The 13,151-nt window shown below is 43.3% G+C and overlaps 1 protein-coding gene across 1 annotated transcript in view; it reads left to right on the top strand.

Annotated features, from left to right (window-relative positions):
• hectd4 (HECT domain E3 ubiquitin protein ligase 4) overlaps positions 1-13,151 on the top strand; it is a 146,197-nt gene that overhangs the window by 23,210 nt on the left and 109,836 nt on the right. The window contains exons 7-11 of the mRNA XM_080739231.1: positions 5,228-5,366; positions 7,693-7,863; positions 9,834-10,026; positions 12,067-12,228; positions 12,696-12,809. Coding sequence (XP_080595357.1) covers positions 5,228-5,366; positions 7,693-7,863; positions 9,834-10,026; positions 12,067-12,228; positions 12,696-12,809 — 779 coding nt within the window. The remainder of the gene's footprint in view (positions 1-5,227; positions 5,367-7,692; positions 7,864-9,833; positions 10,027-12,066; positions 12,229-12,695; positions 12,810-13,151) is intronic.

Genomic DNA, 13,151 nt, shown 5'->3' with positions numbered 1-13,151 from the left:
ACTGACACTATTTTGCGTGTGTTTGTCCAGTTATTATTGTCACTAACTTTGTCTGCATTTGACAATCACAGTAAACGTAGTCTGACAAAACAACGTCTAACAGTTTATCCCCACATCCATGTAAGAGGTATCTGCAGGGGTGTCGCACCAAATTCTGGGCCCTGGGTACAAGGATTCACTGCGGGCCCCCCATACATGTTCTTCATAGGGGGAGGGGTTTAATCCATTTAGACTAGGGACGCATTAGTACGCATTATTTTGTGCTTTAAATATTGAAAAATAGCAGTTATACAAGCTCACAGCGCGGCACCGAGTGCCGCGCTGCGAGCTTGTATATCTGCTATTTTTGACACATTTTTGGAGCTGTGTGGAACACAAGCTCCCTATACGTGGCCGTGTGTGTGGGTCTGTCTGTCTGTCTGTCTGTCTGTCTGTCTGTCTGTCTCCGTCCGTGTATGTAGCCTAAACTTCGGCGCGTAACTAGTGCCGCACCATTTACGCCACTCACGCAATATATACATCAAAATGTGCGGCTCGGCCGGGAATGGTGTTCTATTACCTTTCGTTCCGATCCGCCTTACCATGCCGACGTAATCGGCAAAAAACGACACTTAATTGTCCCCATTGACTTATAATGGGACAATGCAAGAAATCACTTTCAAGTATTTTTCTCTCGTAAACCATAGGAGCTACAGTTTCAAACCTCGGAGAGGAGATTCATAATGATTTTAAGAATGAATCGAAAAATAATTACATCACTCGGCCTCATGGTGGCGCTATAACGGCCCACTTTACGTTTTGCCCCGTAACTCTTGAACCGTAGATCGGAAAATTAAAATTCTTTTTTCCCTGGATTCCTTGGGTCAAGACGCATCTCCCCGTATAGGCCACGCCCATTTGCGCCAGGGTAGATTTACCGCCATCTTGAATTTTCTCCAAAACACACTTTTTGCTCCTTTTCCTACATATTTTCTTCAAATGTCACCCCTGAGCCCAAATGTGCCCTGAGCATCAACTGCAATACACACACACACACACACACACACACACACACACACACACACACACACACACACACACACACAGCTCCACTTCGAACAGACGTTCGATTTTTTGAAAGTCTTTGAATATTTCAAATCCTTCTAAGGTTTTTTTGAAAAACCTCTGAAACCTTTTCATGTGAAGGACCCCCAAAATGATATTTAGTTGGCCACGGACCCCCATCTCAAAATATTTCGTTTTAGGGACCCCCCCCCCCCCCCTTGTGACGGCCCTGAGTATCTGCAGCCCTGCGTAGCCACGCGGCACACGCCTATTGATCCGAGCAAGCAGGATGCAGATGTTACATGGGAAGTAACATGATAGTAAAGCGTAATTTGACACACAGATTCTATTCATAAGGTGGGTTCTTACTGCCTTGCTATTACTCGGCATTATAATGCTTTGTTGTTGCCCTTTTAACCCATTCAGAACGGGTACACATTATTGTGTATTATTATTTTATGCTTTAACTATTAAAAAATAGCAGATCTACAAGCTCACAGCGCAGCACCGAGTGCCGCGCTGCGAGCTTGTAGATCTGCTATTTTTGAAAAATCGTGAAAATTTGAATTTTGACCCGATTCTATAAGTGTCTTTTGAATCCTTCTAAGATTTATTTTTTAAAAAACCTATGTTTCTATGTCAGTAATCTGGCCAGCCATCGTCAAAGAAAAGGTCCGTTTTACTTAACTGGAGCTCAGTTAGTCTGTTCTTGAGAGACTACTATGTCAGTGGTTCTCTAACCTTTTCATGTGAAGGAACCCCAAAATGATATGTATTTGGCCACGGACCCCCATCTCAAGATATTTAGTCCCAGGGACCCCCCAGAAGCAAAATTAAAAAGTTACAAACATTCGCTTTGAAAATACATATATTCAAAGATTTGCACACATTTTCACGACTTTTTCAAAAATAGCAGATCTACAAGCTCGCAGCGCGGCACTCGGTGCCGCGCTGTGAGCTTGTATATCTGCTATTTTTCACTGGTTAAAGCATTCAATAGTTCTAGGCCTAAAATTAAGTTTAGTGGCAGGCCACATGCGGAGCGGTGTGTGTCTGTGCCTGAAGGACAACGTGTCTCTGCACTCTGAAGATCGCCATCTTTAACCCTATAAGTGCCTATCCCGAACAAGTTCGGCTTTATTTCAATCCAATACAATATTTTATTTGCTATTTTACTTACCCCGAGCTGCTTGGAGCAACGTGGGTGGTCCTTGCTCGTCCAGCGCTAGCTAACGAGAGACGCTAGATGGTCCGACGATTTATTCCATTGAAAATGGTTTAAAATAAAGTTTAGAGCCCCCCAAAAAAACCTCAATATATACTGTCGGCGGCGCGACGTATTCCAGGGTGCCTATCCCGAACTAGTTCGGGATATTTAATAAAATGAATTATTTAATCGGAGGCCTCAACGAAGCCCCGGTCTAAACGTCCATCCATGGTCGAGGCCAACACTCGGCCATACACGGGCCGTAGTCGCGCTAACGGCCGCATCGCGCCGCCCACTCCAATAATAAATCACATCTTTAGACAGGATTTTCTCCGGATTGTGTTCCCAGACCCAAATAGAAAGTTTTTTGCGACTGAAATAGCTTTAGATCGGGCTTCTAAATGGGTTAGCATTTTGGCTACGTGTCAGCTAGCTTCCTCCTCTCGTCACCCATAGCATTGGCTGGAGTGAAATCCCAAGGCACTTGGGACAGTGTCGACGGAAGCTAGAGCGAAGGTCTATAGAGACATTTCTGGCACTCTAGCGCCCCTTGTGGCCGGCGGCACTGTATGAGTTAAGGACAACCTTTTTTCTTTTTTTTTTACAACAAGGGGTCATGTTTTATATTCTAATTAGAGAAAAGAAAAGATTAGTGTTAATGCTTCCTATCATTTTAGCCATTTTGATTTAAGTGGGTAAATTAGGGTGACCAGACATTTGGCCGGGACTGTTCCCGCTTTCAAGCTGCGTGTCCCGGTGTATCCCGACAAATATCTCTAAAACACTAATATGTCCCGGTTTTCAACATTCACTACAAAATTGTCCCGGTTTTCGGCAGAATTAAAATAATAGTAGCTGTTTTTTCAGTGGTTGCATAGACATTTATCATGTTCTTTTCATGTAAACATGCTCACCTAACCAATCAGAAAACATGAAGGAATTCATTGCGTGTCTGAATTCAACGCTGAGGCTGTTTGTCAATCACTCACTGCCTGTATGCAACACTGCGGTGCGAATGTGCACCATTGATTGATTGATTGAAGACTTTATTAGAAGTTTGCATAGGAAAAGGTACAGTTTCATGACGGTACAGTTCACTGGTACAAGGTCTACTAAAAGGAGATCCATGAAAAGACTAAGCTTATTTCCACTGGAAACCATTGAAGTATCTCATATAACATTGAATGACAGACAAATAGAACACAGTACTATGCAGTAGATATGTAAAGAAAAACAAAAAAGAAAACAGTAAGTCTAAACAAAAGTTTTTTACCAGTTGCGAACGGCTGCTGCCTGTAAGTGATTTTTCAGGGCAATTTTAAAGGATGCTAGTGATCCACACTCCTTCCACACACCAACGGTTAGAGAATGGGCACGCGCGTGCGTGGTAACGCGCACATTGCTTTGAGGGTCCCGGTTTTAGTCAACAGTGGTTCGCGTCCCGGTTTGAGCGGCTGAAAATATGGTCACCCTAGGCTAAATATATATTTTTAGACAGAATAAGACGTCGATTTCTTTATTACTATTTACAGTAACACAAATACTAGCCCCCATAAGTCACATCTGCCCATGGAAGATCGTGGTGCATCTTGGGAATGGGAAGCGAGAGGTAAACAACAGTATTAGTGGGTGGAGATGGCATTCTGTGTGTAGCAGGGCATTAACAAAAAAGTCGACAAGTCGACTGAGTCGACTTCATTACACAAGTCGACGCCCACCAGAGAAAGTTGAAAGTCGAGTGTTGAAAAAAAAAAAAGAATCCTTTGTATCTTTTTCTATCATTATTTTTGCTCCATGTGTGCGTCTGTACAGCATTCAAACAGTAGGATTGCTTATTGTCAAGGACAGAATGATCCCAATATTACAGTGCTACATTACATTTGTTATAACATGGTTCTATTGTGAAAATAGCAGATCTACATGCTCACAACGCCTTTCGATGCGAGGCGTTGTGAGCATGTAGATCGGCTATTTTCACAATTTCTGCCTCTATATATTTGACAAATTGGACAATGTTTCATTTGTAATTTTAGAGGTATTAAAAAGTCCTTAAATTGGCACTTTAGAAATGTGCAGATACCCTCTATACACTTAAACTTTATGTTGGTTTGTTTACAGTTGAGTGAGAAAACAATGTTGCACATTAAGTTAATCATCTGGGGACCCCCCAAAATAATTGGGGGGGTCGTGTGTGATGTGATGACGTCATCAAACGACAAAGTCGACTTCAACTCAACTTTTTACTGCAAGTCGAGTCGACTTGAAAAAATCACAAGTCGTTAATGCCCTAGTAGTGTGTAGTAGACTCATTGTTTACCTCTTGCAGTAAATGATTGTTGTAAAAAAAAATAATAATAATTGTCCTTTAACCCATTTAGGCCTAGGATTATTGACTGCTTTAACTATTGAAAAATAGCAGATATACAAGCTCACAGCGCGGCACCGAGTGCCGCGCTGCGAGCTTGTAGATCTGCTATTTTTGAAAAATCATGATTTTTTTTTTTTTCAAGTCTTTGAATATATCTACTTAAAAGCGAACATGTGTAACTCAAATATTTACTTCTGGGTGGTCCCTGGAACAACATATTTTGAGATGGGGGTCCGTGGCCAAATACCTGTAATTTTGGGGGTCCTTGACATGAAAAGGTTTGAGAACAGCATGATTTAGAGGATTTAGAAGTCAGGTCAAAGATCGGGTCAAAGATATTCAAAGACTTGCACTCATTTTCACAATTTTTCAAAAATAGCAGATCTACAAGCTCGCAGCGCGGCACTCGGTGCTGTGAGCTTGTATATCTGCTATTTTTCTAAAGTTAAAGCATAAAATAATGGTTAAAGTGGTTAAAATCTAACACGACTCGGGCAGGTATTTGAGAGTTAACCAAAAAGCCTTCAAAGAAGAACATGTCTACTGTTTGGTTGACTATGGTTAGGAGGAGGAAAGGTCCTTCAATGTGCTGCTGCTTGTCTGTTTAGGGGCTTTGTGTACTGTCGAAACGAGGAGTTGGAGCCCGGTTGGGTGGTGTTCAGCAGCAGCCGTCTCCTCCACCGCCCCGCCTCGTTCGATGGAAAACCTCATCAGCTGTGCCAGGTCATCGACCCCTTCACCCTCCAGGTACGACCTCTCCCTCCGCACGAGCAGCTAAAGCCCCGTTTATACTCCGGTTGCAGGGTCACGGTCATGCACCGAAAATACAAGAGATCTACAAGCTCATGACACGTCGCAAGCAAGTACTGTATAGTGTGTATAGTACTATACAGCAGTGGTTTTCAACCTTTTTCATACCCCAATGTCCATTATCTTCTCAGCATTTGAGCCACGGACCACCATTTGATGAGATGTATCCTCCCAGACCCAAAACGTAGAATATTTTGTTATCGTTTGATAGGATTTTGTCCACAATTGGCACCTGGACACCCTAACCCTAACCCAGAGTGCAGTTTTAGTTTAGACTTAATTAAGTAATGCAGTTGTTTAACAATAATTGCGACCGTCAGGTCGCAGTTACTATCAAAACCTCGACCAGCCGTCAGTCTGTCACACGTCACACTTTTGGCCTGCTCATATCTCCGCAACCGTTGCCCCGATCCATGCCAAACTTTGCACACACACTCCTTGCCTGCCAAACCACAACCTCCACCCATCAATTCTCAGATGGCCCTCTTCTAGCGCCACCATCAGGACGATTTTTTTCAAACACATTTTTGGACACTTCTCCTACCGATTTTGCCCTAAAATCACACAAATCGGTACACAGTATGTCTACACTCATCTCATCACCAAGGATCTGTCCCATCTAGCGCCACCATCAGGCCGATTTTTTCAAACACTTTTTTGGACACTGCTCCTACACATTTTGCTCTCAAAAACCTGACGGTCGCTTATCTCCCGATTAGGGAGTCTTACTGGTTTAACTGTTAAGAGAGTAAAATGAAACCAAATGGGTCCGCAAGGGTCCCATTTGGTTTGATTTTACACTCTCAAGAGTTGAAGATCTATAAGGGTGCATTTGGTTACCAACTCTCCATCATTTAGCTGGGGACCCCCTGGAACCCCCTCAAGGACCGCAGAGATGAAAACCACTGCTATACAGTGTATCAGTCTTAACTGCCTTGGGCAGGTTGTTCAATCACACGGCAATCCCATCTGTAAGTGCATTTCTGTACGGAAATAAAGACTTAAAATAATAATTATTATGATTTATATCTTAACAAAGTTACAGAGTGCTTCACATAAAAAAATAACATACTGTAACTACCGGTAAAACGACGTAACAAAAACACTGGCTGTTGGCTCAAGTGGCAGAGTGCATGCCATTAAGGCTCAGTCCTTGCATAGCCAGCCCACGTTCCAATCCTACCCGAGTCTCTTAAGGGGAACACACACTGGACACGGAGGCGGCGCGGAAGAGGCGCGTCAAAACATACGGCCCCATTATTTTCAATGAACTAACCCACACCGGCGGCGGCAGACGCGCGCATCCGCGGGTCTGCCGCCTCGCCTGCCGCGCCGATACGCTGCTGTTCTATTTTTCCAGCGTTGCCGCGCGGTGAACATGTTCTCCCATGGTTCTCCCCACCGAGGGAAATGGATGTGCTGTGTGGCATAGCGCCGCATCCAGTTGGGGTTACCGCGCGGCACTTCACGTGCGTCGATACCGCGGCGCGACGCTGTGTGTGCTCCCCTTTAGCTGCATGTGCGTTCACTACCATTTCGTGTCTCTTACCACTGACTGTTGCTGTGAAATAAAGCATCATATTTGAACTGGGGACCGGAGTGCTTGTCAGGGTGGGGGGGCACCCTGACAAGCACTAAGAGTTGAGGCGTTATACATTTTTAAATCACAGTTCTATTGTTAAAATAGCAGATCTACTTGCTCGGTTGTGAGCATGTAGATCAGCTATTTCACAATTTCTGCCTCTAATATTTGGACAATGTTTAATTTGTCATTTTAGAGGTATAAAAAAAGTCCTTAAATTGACACTTTAGAAATGTGCAGATACCCTCTATACACTTAAACTTTATGTTGGTTTGTTTACTGTTGAGTGAGAAAACAATGTACATTAAGTTAATCATCTGGGGACCCCCCAAAATAATTTGGGGACCCCCTCTGGGGGGGGGGGGGGGGGGGGGGGGGAGGACCACTGAGAACCACTTCTTCTCTTTATTTTCCAGGTGTGCCAGATTGTACCCATGCCAGCTCACCACTTCTTCTCTTTACTTCCCAGGTGTGCCAGATTGTACCCATGCCAGCTCACCACTTCTTCTCTTTACTTCCCAGGTGTGCCAGATTGTACCCATGCCAGCTCACCACTTCTTCTCTTTACTTCCCAGGTGTGCCAGATTGTACCCATGCCAGCTCACCACTTCTTCTCTTTACTTCCCAGGTGTGCCAGATTGTACCCATGCCAGCTCACCACTTCTTCTCTTTACTTCCCAGGTGTGCCAGATTGTACCCATGCCAGCTCACCACTTCCCAGTGGGCAGCAGCATGACCACGCTGCACCTGTGCTCAGACGGGACGTACCTATACTGGGTGTGGTCGCCCGCCAGTCTCAACGAGAAGACCCAGAAAGGACACTCTGTCTTCATGGATGTCTTTCACCTGTCGGTGAGTATTGTCGCACCAGCCCCATACTAGGGCATTCACAGAATATTCGAATATCAAAGAGTGACTATTCAACGTTGTTCACCGAAGTCGAATATTTGCTTTTTTTTTTCTCTCTTTAAAAAATATATAGTTTATAAAGCTTGGCTAGATAGGAAGTCATAAGAATGAGTTGTCAATGCCCCTGGTGGATGAATTTGTTAATGTTCTATACTAGGGCTTCTCAAACCTTTTTAGGCTGTGACCCCCAAAATAAACATATTTGAACTGGGGACCCCCACCCTGACAAGCACTTGGAATTGTAGGTATTAATGTGACTCGGTTCCACAGATAAATATTCTGAAATAAAATATGCTATTTTATTTTACCATTACTATGTATAACCTACATTGATTAGTTTGATAAGAAATGTGTAGTAGCTAGGGATGGGACGATAAGCGATATTATCGTTTATCGTGATAAAAAACACTCACGATAATCGTATCATGGAGATTTAATTTATTGTGATATGGTCCTCCTTCATGCACTGGAATCAGTTGCTTATCCGGTACCACTTAAACCCTCTATTGGTAAAACGTACTTATAATATACGTACTCGATGCAGTCTTTTTCTCACTCTCTAGTCTCGCGTGGCCAGACTGTTGACTCCGCAATTTGGGAAATGCTCCCGTCAACAGTGTGGGGCACGGAAATAGAAACGATGAGTGCGAGATGAAGTGGATGTGACGCAACCGCTCCCTTGGTGCAGTAGCAATAACATGCCCTACTGGAAGCGTTATGTCTCCTTTCAATATTTCTGGGGGCGTTATTTTGTCTTTCTCTGGTGTTATTGGTGTTACCTCCATGATGTTTTCAAACGTTTTCTTAAACTATACACCCATAACAAGAATAGGCAGCTCGAATGGCTTTGTCTGAGCTATTGTGTTTCTGTTATGTTTCCAGTGGGACTACAGTTCAGTGCAGCAGTGGCTACTTCCGATACTCGCCGTTCGGGAGCTGCCGTTCCAGACTCTATATAGCATTCAGAGATGGTGGAATAGTTGTCTGGCTACACGAGACTACTCACTCTCTATCAAATGTCAACGCGTTGTGAGCTTGTAGATCGGCAATTTTTTTGGCAAATCATGTTCCGCCCCAGGATAACGATTTTTTTATTATCGCTATAATATCGTAAATCGCGTCACAATAATCATGATATGAAATGTTCATATCTTCCCAACCCTAGTAGTAGCCCTGTCTTGGCTGGTCTCTCACTGCTCTTGCCTCTCTTCTCTCTCCCCCCAGACCCAGACAGGGCTGTGTGTGACAGACATCTCACTGCTCTTGCCTCTCTCTCTCTCCCCCCCAGACCCAGACAGGGCTGTGTATGGCAGACATCTCACTGCTCTTGCCTCTCTTCTCTCTCCCCCCCAGACCCAGACAGGACTGTGTGTGACAGACATCTCACTGCTCTTGCCTCTCTCTCTCTCCCCCCCAGACCCAGACAGGGCTGTGTATGGCAGACATCTCACTGCTCTTGCCTCTCTCTCTCTCCCCCCCAGACCCAGACAGGGCTGTGTATGGCAGACATCTCACTGCTCTTGCCTCTCTTCTCTCTCCCCCCCAGACCCAGACAGGGCTGTGTGTGACAGACATCTCACTGCTCTTGCCTCTCTCTCTCTCCCCCCCAGACCCAGACAGGGCTGTGTGTGACAGACATCTCACTGCTCTTGCCTCTCTCTCTCTCCCCCCCAGACCCAGACAGGACTGTGTATGGCAGACATCTCACTGCTCTTGCCTCTCTCTCTCTCCCCCCCAGACCCAGACAGGGCTGTGTATGGCAGACATCTCACTGCTCTTGCCTCTCTCTCTCTCCCCCCCAGACCCAGACAGGGCTGTGTGTGGCAGACATCTCACTGCTCTTGTCTCTCTCTCTCTCCCCCAGACCCAGACAGACATCTCACTGCTCTTGTCTCTCTCTCTCTCCCCCCCAGACCCAGACAGGGCTGTGTGTGGCAGACATCCTGCAGGAGAGAGTGATCCTGGCCCGGAAGGAAGGCGAGTCCTCCAAGTGTTTGAATGAGCTTCTGCTGAGCCGCATGTCTCGCTTCCGAGCCTCCCATTCAGCCACGCTGGCCGCTCTCACAGGCTCCGCTATTACTAACACCGTCAAGGAGGAGCAATCCGGTAATTCATATGTAGTATTAATATTGTACTATTATAACCAATGTTGTTTTTCATAGCAAATTGTGATTTAGTTTTAGTCATAGTCTTTTGAATAAATTGTCATTCACAGGGGTTAAAGTTCTCAGACCTGGGGACTGATTTCAGTCTAGAGGATTCCATAGGAGCTAGTTATGAGATCAGTGCAGATCCACAAAATAATAAACTATAACTAAAAAGCAGTTATAATTTCAAGATATGAGTATTTTCATGGGCCAGACTATTATAGAATACAACAGAACTCCAGAAGATACTTCTATAAAATGAAGCATGGATTGGCACACACACATTCAGTGAAGGCAGTTCAGAACTTCAGGGAAACACCCCAAATATTGGTCTGTGCTGCGCGCGCCATGTTTCAAAAATCACATATTGGGACATGGTCTGAAAATAATTTTCAGTCTTGGGATCTCATTTGGCTGCATTTAGTCATAATTTAGTCACCTGAAAAGTTTTAGTTTTAGTCTAATTTTAGTCGACTAAATATCATACGTTTTAGGCGACTAAATCTACAGTTTATTTAGTGAACTGAAATGTATTTTGGCAGGCCTTGAAGGCATTGATGGTAATGACTGATTTTACACTTGGTTTTGTGCTGAAAATAGCAGATCTACAAGCTCACAACGCGTCGCAGCGCGACACGTTGTGAGCTTGTAGATCTGCAATTTTCAGCACGCAACACCTGAGAGCAACCAAACATAAAATTACTCTCTACTCCACTAGTCCCTCCCTAACGTTTTAGTCTAGTTTTATTTTGTTGACGAAATTATCAATATATTTAGTCTTATAGTTTTAGTCATCACAGCTTAGTTTTTATTTAGTTTTCGTCAGTGAAAAAAACGCAGTCGACAAATATTTTTCGTCATAGTTTTATTCGACGAAATCAACACTGACTAGAGTGCCTGCAGGTCCGGAAAATAAATGCCTTAAATTGTCTTTTCCAGGCCTTAACAAGTCTTGGTTGAATGTAACAATATATATTCTGTGTGGAAAGTGCAATTTTAAACTGTTTACAGTATATTTAATAATATGTTTGGTCCCAGGGAAGGTTCTATTCAAAATTGAATATACTTTACTTTAGTCAATGGTCACTAACTTTATTACTTACTAGGGTTGGGTATCGTCGGCGATACTTTTAATGGTATCGATTCACTGATTCGATACTATCGAGTGTCGGTTCACGTAAAAACGAACGATACCTTGTTTCGATACTTTTGAATGCACCCCTTGCCGGTCGATCCTGTAACAGTTGGGCTACTGAAAGTTTAATGACTGCTTTAGTAGGCTACACTCGTTACTGTGAAAATAGCAGAGAATAGCCTATAATGTTTATTATTATGATAATGATCCAACGTCTATAAAATAGCCCATAGAAAAAGGCAAATAATAATTATAATAATAATAATAAATAAAAAGTATCGAAAATGGTATCGAGAAAGGTATCGTATCGATTCCCAGGTATCGAAAAAGGTATCGTATCGATTAAAAGGTGAACGATACCCATCCCTATTACTTACTACTTTATTGCTTGTATTACCATATATATATATATATATATATATATATATATATATATATATATATATATATATATATATATATATATATATATATATATATATATATATATATATGTATTGTAACTTTTAGTTTTGACCTTTTATTACATACTTGTAATATATTTTGTTCTATAGTCTGGCACTGCACATACACGTGTGTGTACAGTATGTAACAAATAAAGTCTTTAAATCTTAAATGCTAAATGCAGCATTCAGTAGTAAATCTTAAATTCAAATCTTGTGAGTCTTCAAAAAAAAAAATAATAATAATAATCTGGTTTATTGATGCACTGAATCCATCACTGGTGAAATTTGGTCTTATGTCTCATTCTAAACTGTATGAAAATTGTCTTGAATTAAGACATGCATTCTTCAGCCTACTTGTTTGACGATGAGATCCTGGTATTCCTTTGACGCACACGTGTCTGTCGCATTATCAATACAGCTGTGAACACCAGCTGTGGTCTCCCCCTGAAGACGTTGAGGAAGACACCCATGTACGTGTGTGGCACCTACCTGGTGATGCTGGCCTCGCCTCCCGGTGTGTCTGGGAGCTCTGCCACGCGCTCTCTGTTCGGAGGCACCAGCGGCCTGTCCTCGCTGAAAAGTAAGAGAGCTGACACGGACTGGGAACGCGTTATTACTTTAACCATTCTATTATGCTTTAACTGTTGAAAAATAGCAGATGTACAAGCTCGCAGCGCGGCACTCTGCTATTTTTGAAAAATCGTGAACATTTGAAGTCTTTGAATATTTCGACGCCCATCTCGAAATATCATGTATCGGGGACCCCCCCAGAAGCAAATATTTTTAGTTAAAATGTTCACTTTTAAAAAGACATATTCAAGATTTGCTAAAAAGAGAAAATCACAATTTTACCAAAAAATCAGATATACAAGCTCGCAGTGTGAGCTTGTATATCTGCTATTTTTCAATAGTTGAAGCATAAAATAAGGGTTAAAGTGTCTCCAGGTCTAAATGGATTTAAATCACTGCCTGTTGGTAATGTCTTGGTGCAGTCTTTTATCATGTCCTACTGAGATGATAAATGTCTTTGTTTCATCCTGGTTGCAGTCCTCTCCTCCAGCCTGGTGTTCAACCTGGCTGACGGTCAGTTCTCCAGCCGTGCCGACCTCATCGATGCCCCCGGCAGCTCCCTGGGCAGGGGCGCCCAGGTGGCAGGACTCGGTAAGGGTTAGGGTTAGGGTTAGGGTTAGGGTTAGGCCCCGGCAGCTCCCTGGGCAGGGGCGCCCAGGTGGCAGGACTCGGTAAGCTCTAAAGTGGTGGTGGAAAGTAACCCAAGTACATTTACTCCAAGTACTGTCCTCGAGTACTATTTTGATTTTTTTTTCTTTTTTTTTTTACTTTACTAGAGCAATGGTTCCCAACCTATGGGTCGGGACCCCCAAGGGGGTTCCCATATTATTTTGGGGGGGTCCCCAGATGATTAACTTAATGTGCAACATTGTTTTCTCACTCAACTGTAAACATTTATCTCTCTATGCTGGATCTCTGTCTGTAGGAGCCTGT

Source organism: Nannobrachium achirus (assembly GCF_963921795.1).
Source record: "Nannobrachium achirus genome assembly, chromosome: 12".
Classification (NCBI taxonomy): domain Eukaryota; kingdom Metazoa; phylum Chordata; class Actinopteri; order Myctophiformes; family Myctophidae; genus Nannobrachium; species Nannobrachium achirus.
Note: the sequence above shows the minus strand (reverse complement) of the source record. Positions and strands in the feature narration are given on the sequence as shown.